The sequence below is a fragment of the Catharus ustulatus genome, chromosome Z (genome assembly GCF_009819885.2).
Source record: "Catharus ustulatus isolate bCatUst1 chromosome Z, bCatUst1.pri.v2, whole genome shotgun sequence".
In the NCBI taxonomy this organism is placed as follows: domain Eukaryota; kingdom Metazoa; phylum Chordata; class Aves; order Passeriformes; family Turdidae; genus Catharus; species Catharus ustulatus.
In genome coordinates this window covers 65,040,460-65,054,241 of record NC_046262.2, presented here as the reverse complement: position 1 = coordinate 65,054,241, position 13,782 = coordinate 65,040,460, and the positions used below count along the sequence as shown (strand labels likewise).

Sequence of the window (13,782 nt, the reverse complement as noted above, 5' to 3'; positions counted from 1 at the left end):
GCTAAATGTCTGTGTTTCTTTCAAAGGAGTGTTATTCTGCTCTTCCTAAGGAAAACTAATCCCTAATTACAAAACTTATTTAAAATTTGTTAATCACCTGTACACATCAAACATCATCAGTGTTTTTGACAGACAAAAAAAATATTCTGTTACCATTGAATTTGTATATGAGCCACCATGCTTTGATTTCCAAATGTAGCCTAGTAGGAATTTCACAGGAAAGCATTGCAAACAATTTATGAAATCACTGGGGTTTTTTATTGGCTGTGATTCCATTTTAAAAGAACATCATACCATTTACCCACATCATGCAGGAAAAAATACCAGGAAAATAACAAATTAAAATCACATTCACAATGTCTCTAAATCATCCTCAAATACTGCATGCATCTGAAAGAAAGCGGGAGCATTTCTACTAGAAAATGCATGACTAAGTTAAATTTTGCTCTGTGTGTGGGAAAGAGAAAGAGAGAAACAGGCAATTTTTTTAAATGACAGTACTGAAACATTTTACTAACTCAGTGCATGAAGAAACAGTTATCTTGATAACATATATTCAGAACAAATACAGACAACTTTCAGATACAGAAGACATTACATTTAGACCACAACAGCTAATTTCTAACAATGCTTGTTCTAGCACAAAAAGCTTGGCAAAAAGATGTATTCAGCAGCACTGGCACGGTCTTTCTTGATGAAGGAGAGAGGCTGGGAGGGATCTAAGCCAATGAATGATACTAGAAACAGACAGAGGAACTCCAAAGTGATTAAGCATGTGATCTTATATTTTGTTTTATTAATTTTAAACACAAGAGTAGCATTGATAATTAATATTGCAGTCTGATTTCATATGGCTTTCTCTACATATAAATGTGAGTTCACAAGGTTCAATGGCAAACTAAATCATTTACCCTCCAAATGAGAAGGCCCTTTGACTATTTTTTTTACTAACTAGTAAGGTCTTGGAGCTGTGAGGGAAAATGACTGCAGTGTCTAGCCAACAACCTTTCTGTGTAAATAAAAACTAGTTATAAAATTAAAATACCTCATTTACCTGAGATTGAACAGACCAGTGATGCAAATAAAACAATGTAATGAAAGACAAAAATATATTCAGAATCCAAACAATGAACCATGCTTCTCTTTGGTCTCTTGTTTAAGTGCTTCATCACCTGCTTGAGTGCCAAGGGGAAATGTGTGTGAGACAGCACTTCTGACTACCATACATGAGCCAAAGTGTCTGTGTCCCTTGTTACCAGTTCTGAGTGGGAAGGGAAATAGATGGGCAGAAGAGAAGGGAGAGTGTCTTGCTCTCGAGTCTGTTCAGCATGGCTTAGGCACTTTGGGACCATGGAATGACTTGAGGAAAGGTCCACTCTCATGCAACGTGCCAAAAGTTATGCGAGGCAAAACTAAGCGAAAACTATCCAGTGGTAGATCTTCTGTCATGTTTCTTATGGTAAGAAAAGGAAAATGCGAACTACCAGCTCACACCTGGATGAACTCTCTGCTGTCAATGAAAGAAGGGCTGCTGCAGGTGGAGCCAGTTGAGATACAGTAGTGATGAAATGACTGAGCTGGGAAGCTCCCACCATGACAAAGATTCAGTAAACACTATTTAATAAACCACCTTTCCCTCCTGCTTTGTGAGCCTGGAATGAGGCCTATCAAACTCACAGTAGGGATCCTATGGCCCTCTTCAGGGATTCAATCCAGATGTTCACACAGCTCAGGAGCTCAGCTCACAAGGGCAGTATTTTGTATGTTCTGAGCCCAGCAATAGCGCTACCTGCTTAAGAAATTTGATTATAATCTACACAAGGTTCTGACTTAGACCACTTAGACCATTCAATGCCACAGCTGCTGAAGCACAATTATCTAAAATGGTACCAAACAGCTTTCCTTTCTCTCTCTTCTCCTCTCCTTCTCTGATTTCCTCACCTTCCACAGATGTGTGCACAAACATGCACACCAAGCTGCCAGAGACTGTGAAAACAATCAGCGCTAACATTCTGCAAGGAGAATGTAAGGCAGAAAATTCTGATCTTACATCAGAACAGTATTTGGTTGGATGAGGAAGGGAATCAGTAATGAGGATTAGGGAAAGGTCAGCAAGCAAGTGGTAGAGAAAAGCCAAAGTAAAGTGGAATAAGCTTATCTTCTCATTTATTTGTTTGTTTGGAGAGTTCTCCAGCACAAGGCCAGGGAAATATATGAATGAACATGTTCATTTTAGCACAGGCACATTTCTGCTGGTTCTAGCTATGTATCAGAGGATGTGTGCCACAGAGATTAATCAAAGCATTTCAAAAGTATTGATGTCTGTGTCAGTGATCTGGGTAAGGAGATCTAGCAAGCAAGGAGTGGCTGAAGCAAAGAGCCAGGCTCTGCCTTTTAGCTTTCAGGGATGTTGGATACTCTGCAGCAGACCATCAGAATGAGCTGCTGCCCTTGTGACAGAAAGAGAGTTTTCAGTTCTGTGGGATTTACTTAAACAGCCTCAAATTACTAGTTACTGAATTTGCATGGGGTGAGTAGGACACTCTTCCTAGAAAATGGTAAATTGTTTAACACTATGATGCTGTACCCAAGCACTGATTCATAGAGTGTTCTGGGTCATTAAAAGTGTCAAGAGGGAAGCATTAATCTTGCTTTAAATGAAAGTTAGGGGGGAAAATGTCCCACTGACATTATCCAAATGAGTAAAACCTGCCTTCTCTTTCCTCTGGATAGCATTTGGCAGTCTTGTTCACAGATGCAGCCTGAAACAAGTTGCGTATTTATCAACTTGTTCTGACTTTGTATCAGTCAAACCTCTTCAGTCTCTGCCATGGATTCAACAGAAAGTTATGTTTGAAATTATTTGAGAAGAAAAGAGGACTATAACACCTGAATAAAAACTGTGCGAGGAGGGCATACTCTATTTGTTCTCTTTCAAAACACTCTTTTCCTATTACAACAGATGCTACTGGCCAGTACAAAGCTCTCATGCTCAATTCCTTAACCATGATACAGATTTCTTCTGCTTACCTGGAAAGGTGATAGATGTTTCCTAAAATATCTTATTTAGGGAAATACATAGATGTTTGCCTAAACTCAATTACACTAAAACAGTGTAAAGAAGATCCATTGAAGTAAAATGCTTAATTTAGGTGCATAAAGAAGTGTCTGATATTATGCTCCTTTTCGTTGCCAGCAGAAATTAGGAAATTAGGAAATTTTTGTTGTTCCCAGGACAGGGACAAGCAATTCTAGTTCTGCCAGACAAACCCTGATTCTCCTGACAAGATTGTGAGACTGAGATGGCATGACACTCTTACAGCATCCACTATAGAGACCTAGCCAGATGCAAAATTTCAGGATTAGCTCTTCAGATGACAAGACAGATACCAGATCATGAGGACCTGTACTCAAAATACATCTATGTATTGAATCTATGTAGGTATTAGCAAGTCAACATCTCCCATAGAATTTGGAATTCATTATGCAATTATGTGATATCTACAGTGTTTCATTGAGGAGACCTCTGTACCTGTGTCTGCAAAAAGCTGCAAAAATAATGGTGGGAACAACATCTTCTCACACCCTACTAGCATCAAGGGATAGCACACATTTCTGTAATATAAATTAGCTCCTGCACAGTACTAGAGAAGCATCCTCTTATATGCTTTTATAGTAGATAGAATCTGAAATCTACATTTTACAGGTGCAGAATCTCAGTGGGGCAGAAAATAAGTGACCTCCCCAAGGCAATGCAGTAATTTAGCACAATAAACATCATGGATACTTGTGGATCTGTCATGACTTACACTCAGGCCACCACACACTCCTACATACTGCAGGAAAGGGTGGGCAGGACACAGCCCTGATGATATGGTGGAACGCAACCCACAAGCACCGCTGGAAATGGGATGGTTGAATATGGCAGGAAGAGGAGGATTGGTTAAACAGAGCAGAAAATACACTCATCATTGGCTTCAGAGGGTTTGGGGAGGTCCTCTACCAGAGCACTGTGCACTCTTCTATGGTTTCAGCCGTCTGTGTGGCAAGTGCCTGACCAATTTGTTCATTCAAGGTAAATGTATGGCTAATTCCCAAAGTAACATGACTCTTGCTTAGATTCTGAGGCATTTAACTTCTACAGCATCTGAGGGCAGATGACTCACTTCTTCCACAATTCTGAGTGATGTCAGCTGTGTAAGTCATGCATGATTTACTTTCTAAAAGATTTTTATTTATGTCACGGATAGAATTAAAACAGAAAAGCTCTGCTTCCATGGGAGAGCTGAGATGTCCCTTCTGAGAGCAGATGTGCTCAACAAAAAATGGCTAATGTGACTCAATCAATAGGAACATTATAATAATGACTAATTATTATCAATTTTAAAAAAGAAAATTTAAAAAAATTAAAGAGGCCACTGTTCATACTTAGTGAACACTCCTTCTTGCATTGGATGGAAATGAGATTGTTCCTTTTCTATGCTTGATGTGCAGTTGCCTTATTTAACATACATAGTACTATGGCTTATAATAAAATTTGTGTAGTCTGCAGCTTTTTAATCTTTATATCCATTCAGAGGCATCTACTGGATGTGACTATGTACAAAATTAAGGAATGGATGAGTCTTGGGGTGGAGGAAAGGGGAAGAGGCAGTTGGAAGGAAATGGGAAGCGAAGGGACTCCTAGTGAGCAGTAGAGGGAAGAGGTGGGGAGGATGCGGGATGAATGGCAAGATTGTAAATCCCCATTGGGCAAAAGAGAAATCCTTTGCAGTACTGTTTATGCCCATCTAACAGTCTGCAGCTATTACTTCTTGAACATGTCCTGCAGGGGCCCTGGTAAGTATTTGATGACTGTGTCTAGGATGCTCTCTTCTTCTTCCTCCTCCTCATCCCCACAGCCAGGAGGGATGGCCTTCTTTGGGCGTGTCAGGCTCCCTTCAGCATTAGCTTCCAGTGCAGCCTGGGCCTCTGCTTCCTTTTCTTCCTTCTTCTTTATCCCATACTGCAGGAGAGAGATAACACATTGTCTTAATCATAATATGAGAAATAACACATCTGCTGAACAGGATGGCTGATAAAGCCAGCCATTGCATGTGGTGCCTCATATTCTGCAGTAAGAACATCACATATTCTCATTTTGCTCTTTTACACAGACACTGAAAGTATCCACACTAAGAACCCTCCACTAAGTCTAGCCCAGTGGAAGGGTAGACTTTGCAAGACAAGATACTGAAATCACTCAGAAGCAAGCACAGGGGAGAAACTGGGACTATGCAGCCATGGGTCTCTGGTAAAGAGAATGAAAGCTCTGTGTTAGTAAACTGTTAGGTTGGCATTCTACTGATGTTGATCCTCCCCTTTTCTGTTAACAAGTCTGATGCTCAAGTCCATCATCCACAATGATTTTGATAGTCCATCTGCAGCATTTTATAGTTTATAGCTGTGGCAAAACTTCACGGAAAAATTAGTTTTCCACAAAAGAAAGCAAACGGGTCAGGACAGACAGCACAGCAGTGAAGACAATAAATTTGGATATTCTCATGTGGGACATATCCTATACCATTCATCCATATTCTCTTTGTATAAGTGGGACAGAAAACGCCTGTAAAAATAAACCCTCATGAGAAAATCAGCTGACTTGTACTATTTGAAGAGAAACACTCTGAACCCTGTGAGTAGAATGGGTACTTGAAATTTGCTACTTCCACTAAGAATTAGTAGCATGCCACTAAGACATTGCATGAGTAACCAGAATCTTATTTTATGACATTCAAGATGCTACATCTAATACAGGACTAAACATATGCATATGCTGCCCTTTTCCTAAGTGTTTGCACTGCTTCAGACAGGTGATTCACAATCTGAAAAACAAATCAACTTAAACTGTCACATGCATACCTACAGCAAAAAGTATGTTTGCAATCTATCCTCTGTATTATCAAATCATAGGATGGGTTGAGCTGGAAGGTGCATTTCAAGGCCATCTAGTCCAAGCAGTGACTAGGAACATTTTCAGCTAGGTCAGGTTGTTCAGAGACCTGCTCTGTTTATTCATATCAACTCAATTTTCCCAGACTGCTTCCACTTTCTCTGATGATAAATGGAGGTTAAACTTCTTTGGTACTGTGATCGTGATGCAAACTCAGGAATTGTCCCATTTCTCAGTGCCCAGCTGTGCTTCAAAGAGGTCAGCTGTACATTTAAAGGATGCTTGTGGTCCCCAGACTTACAGCTCCCTTTCTGGCAGCAATATTCTTTTGCTTATCCTTTTTACCTTTTAAAAAGACACATTCATGGCTGCTCACTATCAGCTTATCAGCTACCAGTCACCTCACAAGCATCTGCACCATTCCTTACAATTAATTTTGTATTAATAGATTTGAAAAGAACATTGTAAAGAAAATTAAATATTATTTCAAAACCACCAAAGAATTAAGTTGGTACATGTATTCCATATTTAAGTACCAATAAAAATCCTACTGCTGAATAGACATGAATTAGAATGTTATTTTCATTATTTTTTCTTTTCATTTTTTCTACTTCTAAGTACAAATTGTTAACCAGTAAAACCAAAAGTGCACATCTGTTTTCATGACTTTGAGATTTCAGAGGGCTGTAGGGTATGACTTTTCCTCTTAAACATTTCTGAGTAAAGGCATTATTTTTGATTCCTTTCTCCATCATCATTTATAGTTAAGATGACAGCCTGCAAAGTTGAAAGCAGTGGCTTTGAAACACTCTAGTTCTCTAAATCAATTTTCTCATGCCAAAATGTTCATTAAGGACATTTGTCTTACAATTTTTATACCTACTGGATGCTGGTCACACCTGATTTCATGGGAAAGATATTAAAGACAAATGATATCTCCATTCACATGGGAGACAAAGATAGAATTTGACCAGCTTGTAGTTACAGGGCTGTACACCACAAAGGAGCTTCAACACAGGACCAGCTACCATGCAGTTGGAATGACAAGCAATGCTGGACTGTAGTCAGTCTCACAGCTGTATGGACCCCATTCTCCCTCTCAGGCACAGGTAAATGTCTCTAGGTGATTCCCAGTGTAATTCATATGCAGGTTGTGCCTTCCTTTGCCAGCTAGAGGACAACAGTAGTGGAGACAGTATAAATCACAGTAACACATAGGTACCCTGCATGCTTTCAAATTCTCCATCTCAAAACAAGTATCAGCTCAAGATGTGTTGATCCTCTAGCTCAGGAACTTGCTGAACAAACATCCAGCTTACAGGAAAGAGTGAAAGGAAACCAGCAAGTAAAGATAATTCAGGATTATAATTTAAATTTGATGGTATTTTGTAACACTTTGCATTAACAGAATTGTAATCTGTGAAGGTAATAGGTGAATAAAATGGCATACTTTAGGTTTGAAATTGTTTTAGAGGAAATAAAATTATAGAAAGGTAAGTCTTAATATAAACAAAAATTTTAAACAGTGTCTTCACATGAAATCATTTGGGTGAAGTCAACAAATAATTTTTTAAAATATAACTAAAAAGAATCTTCCTGGTGATCTTGTTTTCCTGAGGTTGGGAAATATTTCCTTACTTCCAAAAAATTTGAAGGATAAGAATAGCTTCGTTTTTTATTCAAGATTCAACTCCACAAAATTTGCAGTAATTTCACGAATACAAGCTGCACCGTTTTGACCAAAATTTTGCTCCCATACCGGAAATGTGGCTAATACTCAGGAGCGACCAATATGTGAATAATTTTCTGACATTTTCAACCCTGGGAGTGCAAACCAAGTCAGTGCAAACTTCAAAGTCAAGCTCCTGCCAGTAAGACCCTGCATTTACACAGTTGTTACAAATTGGTTACTCTGTTGCGCGGCGGGTGGAGCTGCTCCAGGCAGGCAGCACAGGGGGTGGGGAAGGCGGGGCACCTCCCTCCTGCTGGTCCCGTGGCTTGGGGGAAGGTGAGGCAGCTCTCTCCTGCTTAGCCCCACAGCTTGGGGGAAGCAGGGGCTCTCTCCTGCTTGGCACCACGGCTCGGGGGGCTCCCATCCCCACGTGCCGCGGCCGCAGGAGCAGGCAGGCTCCATCCCCAGCTCCCATGGCCGCCGCAGGTGCCGGCGGGCTCTGTGCCCCGTCTGCCACTGCGGGGCAGTGCCGGGCCGGGGTGACCGACCCCAGCGGTGGCGGCCGGCCCCGAGTGGCCCCGCCGAGTGGCAGCGCTGAGCTGGGCCGCCCAGCCCTGTCGGCAGCCCCGAGCCCTCATGGCCCGAGCCGAGCCAGTAAACCTCGCCCTGCCACGGTTCTTTTATTATTTGGCAACTTTGTTGCACACGGGTCCTCGCTGCGAACGACAGAGTGGCTTATACTCAGGTGCGGCTTATTTATGGACAAAAAACAAAATGTTTGCCAACACCTGGCGATGCGGCTTATACTCAGTGCAGCTTGTATTCGTGAATTTACTGTAATATCAGATGTTGTACCATTACCTGGTTGGCCTTCAGCCACATATTCATGTCTTCTACTATATGCAGAATTATGGACCTAATCCAGGAAAATACTGAAACATTTTTAGTATGTGTATCCGCTTGCCACTCCTAGAGTTCTTACTCTGTGGCCACACAGGGATTGTTATCACCAGGTCATATTAGAGAAATACTGTCAGCCTGGAGTCCTCAGTCATCAGGTGGGAAGAGTAGGGAAAAATTACCCGGGTCTTGGCTTTACCCACACTCATTGACTGCATGTCAGGAAAAGACCAGACTAACATGCAAACATACAACATCAACTTCCTCCCTGTCTCTTTTCTTCCCTATTCTTCCAGTTTTTCACAAAGCAAAGTAGGTGCATGAACTAGAAACATTCTGGAAATTTAATCTAAAGACAATAAGAGTGTCAGGGAGTAGAGAGAGGACTGCTGAGCCAATGGGATCTGCAGCCTAAAATGCGAACCTACCATAAATATAGTTACAATTTCTTAAGATAAGCCAACAGTTGCTGCTAAAAATGAACATGTTTATCTAGCAAATATCTAGGCCACAGAATGAATAAACAGTAATATCATAGTTAAGACACTTGCAGAAGTAACAGCGTATCTTTGGGTCAGGAGTGGAACTGACTCTGCAGGAAGACAGCTGCAATCATCATGCAAGGGAGTGGTTTTCCTTGGATCAGATTTGGAGCTGCCTACTTAGAAACAAGTAATTTATCTGAAAAAGCTAAAGAACTAAAAAAGATTTGTGGGGGATACAAAGACAACTCAAAGACTTTATGGTGGGATCAGAGAAGCCACAAAACAAGTCTTTCTCCCAAGGTGCTCTGAGAGCTCGAAACAGGACCTCAGTCCAAATATTACTGCATATGAAATAATACTGCATATCACATAACACTGAGCTTTATCTTCTGGGGAAAGTTTGGAACATGAATTATAGTGGTTACATCTCTCTTCAGGGAATTTTACTTTGCAATGGTTTTGCATAGCTGCAGGTAGTACTGAAACTATGTCTAACCAGCTGTGGCAGATATAGCCGTCTTTGGAACAACTATTTTATTTACTAGCTAAGGTTTGAAAAGCTACTGAGAGATTTAAATGCTTTTTCCTTATCTTGCTTCCCATAAAAGTTATGGAAGCCTATACTAACAGCTCTGTCAGTTAAATTTCATTCATATTCTGAACCTCAATAAAAAGAAGGAAAAAAAAATTAAGCCAGACTTGAAAGCACATGGTTGGAAAAGACACTGGAAGGGCAACATGCACACCATTTTATCTCAAGAGTTAACTTGAGCTGAAGAAGTCTTTTTCTTAGACACTTCAACTACTCAAAACCTCTCACCTGTTCTGGAACTTAACTATCCTTTGCAATTAAAATATTTCTCCTCATGTCTAATGTGATTTGTCATGAAATGCCTTTAAAAAAATCTGGAAAACATGCAGCTACTGCAGAAAAAAATTATCTTTCATCTTTCTTTTTGGACATTATTTATCAATTGTTCAAAGTTCTTATTTTTGTCTTTCACTACCAAAGAGAACATCTGTCCAATTTAGATCTCTCCATCATTAATGCAAGGAATTTTATGCTAGGAATATATATATAGGACTGAAACAAATCTAGAGCAATAGGCAGAGTTCCACAACTGTGACAGTCTAGGGTACGGAAAAAGACTCCCTTTTTTTTCCATTTATACAAACTTGAAAGTTTTTCTACATGACTTCGTTGGTCTCTCTCTGAGTGAACATGCTGTCAAATACAGGAGGTGAGGTGCTGAAACCCAGAGCCCCAAGTACACTCCTCTCACCAATGTTTAAAGCAAAGAGCCTACTTTGATGTCGATCTGTCCAAAAATGTGCCCTGGCTTTTCTTTCATCCTAAATCTGCTGATTTCATTTTGTGTTAAATTTGGCTCTTTTCCTTGTTTGTTTTTGTTGGTCTACTTGTCTTTCTAATCAGTTCATTTATCCTGAGCTTGATAGAGAGGATCACCCAGAAAACTTGTGGGGGAGCCTTTTAACACATAGGAAAGGAGGACACTCTTTGTCTCTCAAATAACCCATTTAAGTGCAAGGTATGCCATGCAGTGTTAGAATTACACAGACTGTTGTAGGCAACTCAGAAACACCGACCCTAGATAATCTCTGTGCTTTCAGAGGAGTAGAGAACAAAGAATCACAACCTGCCACATGAACAATCAGGCAAATTTCGAGCTGTGGCAAGGAATGAAAGGTATGAGAGAGAATGCTGGGTCCACGACATGCCAGCAGGGTGTGTGGGGGGTGTGCATGGAGGCTCTGTGTGGAGTGAGTGTAGGTGTGGGCATTTTCTTGTCTCCACATGCTGCTGCACAGCTCTGCTGACCCTGTCAATGTGTTAGTGGAAGACAGCTGATTAATAATGGAAAAGAACAAGGCAAAGTCTGGCAACCACAGTCCTAAACTACATTGTTCAATTGTGTGAGTCAAACAGGAGCACAGCTCAGGAGAGAGGAGGCAGAGAGAAAGGAAGGAGGACAATTAAACTTCAGGCAGGAGACACCCAAGATGCAAAGGCAGGGACTCACCTCTCCTGGAAAAGATGTTGCTAAACCATCTCCTTGGGGCCTGTCAGAGTTTTTCAGGCAGTTTTCCAGCAGCAGTGATCTGTAAACCTGGCTCACGTCCTTTGGAGCCTTTACCTCATCCAAGGTTCCCTCTCCCCATAAGTTCCCTGTGGCTACACATGCCTTGCTACTCTGCGCTAGCTCAGGTTTTCAGTTCTGTCAAAATGACAGCAATTCTTCTTGTATTCCATCTTGTTTCAGGTCTTCCAATATGCTTTTCAGTCTTATCCCCCTGTTTCTCTCAGGAGGCTCCCACAGCAAACACAGAGGCCTACAGGTTTTCTCTTGCACCACAAACACAGATCAGATGCAGATTTCAAACAGCTCGTCTGACCTTCATCTGCCTCATATCAGCATCCTCTTCTGGAGACACTGGGTGAATCTAGCAGTCTTCCTTTCTCCCCCATGGCAATACTGCTGCCTGAGAACCACACCCCTGGTTTCCATTCCAATTAACTGTGGAAGTGCAGAACAATCCTATGGGAATACTCAGTGCCCCAAGCACCCAAAAGTACTGCTACCCTAAACAATAGATGTGAAATTTGCTTTTCTGCTGCTCCACAACAGATGGAGTGAAAGATAAAGCACTGCTCTCTGGAGGGGAGCAGATCTGTACTCAACAAGCCTTGTTAGTTTACTTTGATTGAAAACAGCATAATATCTGTCTACGACTGCTGTTTAAGTAAAAAAAAGAACTGCATCAGGTTCCTCATTGCAGAAGTCATCTCTGAATTTTATGCAAACTCAGATCAAGAGCAATATTTTTATTGGTTTCAGTGGACACCACCCCAGACAAACATAGTTAAAAGAAAGGGATCATAGGATTATAGAATATAGGAAGGCATCTTACAAATATCTCCTTATCACTCCAAACTCCCTATAGACAGGGACACCTTCCACTAGCCTAGTTTGCTTAGAGTCCCATCCAGCATGGGAGAGAGGAGAGGTGCACCAGCCCTCTGATCATCTCTGTGACACTCCTCTGGACTTGCTCCAACAGGTCCATGTCCTTCTTATGTTGGGGATCCCAGAGCTGGACAAAGTGCACATTTAGGTCTCATGAAAGCATGATAGAAGGATAGAATCACTTCACTAGATCTGCTGTCCAAGCTGCTTTTAATGCAGACCAGGACAGAGTCATTTTCTAGACTGCAAGTGCACATTATCAGGCCATGTCAGAGTTCTCATCCACCCTCAAGTCCTTCTCCTCAGGGCTGCTCTCAATCCATCCACTGCCCAGTCTGTATCTGTGCTTGGGACTCCCCTGACCCAGGTAAAGGCTCTTGGCCTTTTTGACTTTCATGGGGTTTGCACAGCCCCACCTCGCCAGCCTGTCCAGGTCCCTCTGGATGACATCCCTTCTTTCCAGCGTGTTGACTGCTCCACAGAGATTGGTGTTGGTGCCAAAGTTGCTGAGGGTGCCCTTGACTCCACTGTATGTGTCACTGACAAAGATGCTGAACAGTGTCAGTTCAACACTGACCCCTGATGAGACCACTCATCTCTGGTGTCTGCTTGGACATTGAGCCTTAAACCACATGTAGAATCCTAGAAGAAAAGACTAAATTTATATGTCTCAGACCCTGATAGCCCTATAGCTGTGGAGCCAACCATGTTGGTAATAAACAGGCAAGAATTGTTGGTAGTAACATGCCATGGCAAAGAATAAGACTGGCTGGAGATGGAGACCATGCAGAGACAAGTGAAGAACTTTTCCAGGACAAATATCTTTGTTCTGGCTCCTGTAGATAAGCCTAACATAGCACGATACAAGCACAGGAATGAGGTAAAGAAGTGGGCATGAACTGTAAGGGGGGAGTCTGTCCTTGGTGATTCCTTCCTTCCTTCCTTCCTTCCTTCCTTCCTTCCTTCCTTCCTTCCTTCCTTCCTTCCTTCCTTCCTTCCTTCCTTCCTTCCTTCCTTCCTTCCTTCCTTCCTTCCTTCCTTCCTTCCTTCCTTCCTTCCTTCCTTCCTTCCTTCCTTCCTTCCTTCCTTCCTTCCTTCCTTCCTTCCTTCCTTCCTTCCTTCCTTCCTTCCTTCCTTCCTTCCTTCCTTCCTTCCTTCCTTCCTTCCTTCCTTCCTTCCTTCCTTCCTTCCTTCTTTCCTGCCTTCCTTCCTGCCTTCCTGCCTTCCTTCCTGCCTTCCTTCTTTCCTTCCTTCCTTCCTCTTCTCACTTCTTCTCTAATTCATCTCTTCCCTTGTCTCTTCCTTTTCATCTTAATCCTTTACCCAAAATCCACTGCCGTGTGCTTATATGGTAGGCCAGGGACTAACTAATGCCAATTTCCATGCCAGGAATGTAATTTGCTAATAAAATGTTGTGAGTTTTTGTGGACCTGCTGACTTTTGTTGTTGCTTTTGACCACAAGCATTTTTGCTCCCTTTCCCTTAAGGATATGATGTTACCCCACAGCCCTCTGTGTCCATCCAACCAATTCCTTAACCACCAAATGGTCCAGTCATCAAATCTGTGTTCCTCCAGTTTAGAGGATCTGCTCCATGAGGTTGCTGGGCATCTCTGTTGGGATTCATTGCTCCTGAGTTTGGAGGTGGAGAATCATGTATATTGAACATCTTTTTTGGATCCTATTCACTCCAGGACTTTATCCCATAGTATTCTACCAAGCAGATCTCTGAAGAGCCTAAAGTCTGCTCTCCTGATGCCCAGTTACAGAAGTTACCACACCCCTCTGGTGCCAGTAAGATCCTGGC

General features: G+C 41.8%; 1 protein-coding gene across 1 annotated transcript in view; it reads right to left on the bottom strand.

The window, feature by feature from the left end:
• Nucleotides 1-235: 235 nt before the first annotated feature.
• CPLX1 (complexin 1) overlaps nucleotides 236-13,782 on the bottom strand; it is a 107,999-nt gene continuing 94,452 nt past the window's right edge. The window contains exon 4 of the mRNA XM_033084974.1: nucleotides 236-5,005. Within this exon, the coding sequence (XP_032940865.1) occupies nucleotides 4,808-5,005 (198 nt within the window). The 3' untranslated portion in view covers nucleotides 236-4,807. The remainder of the gene's footprint in view (nucleotides 5,006-13,782) is intronic.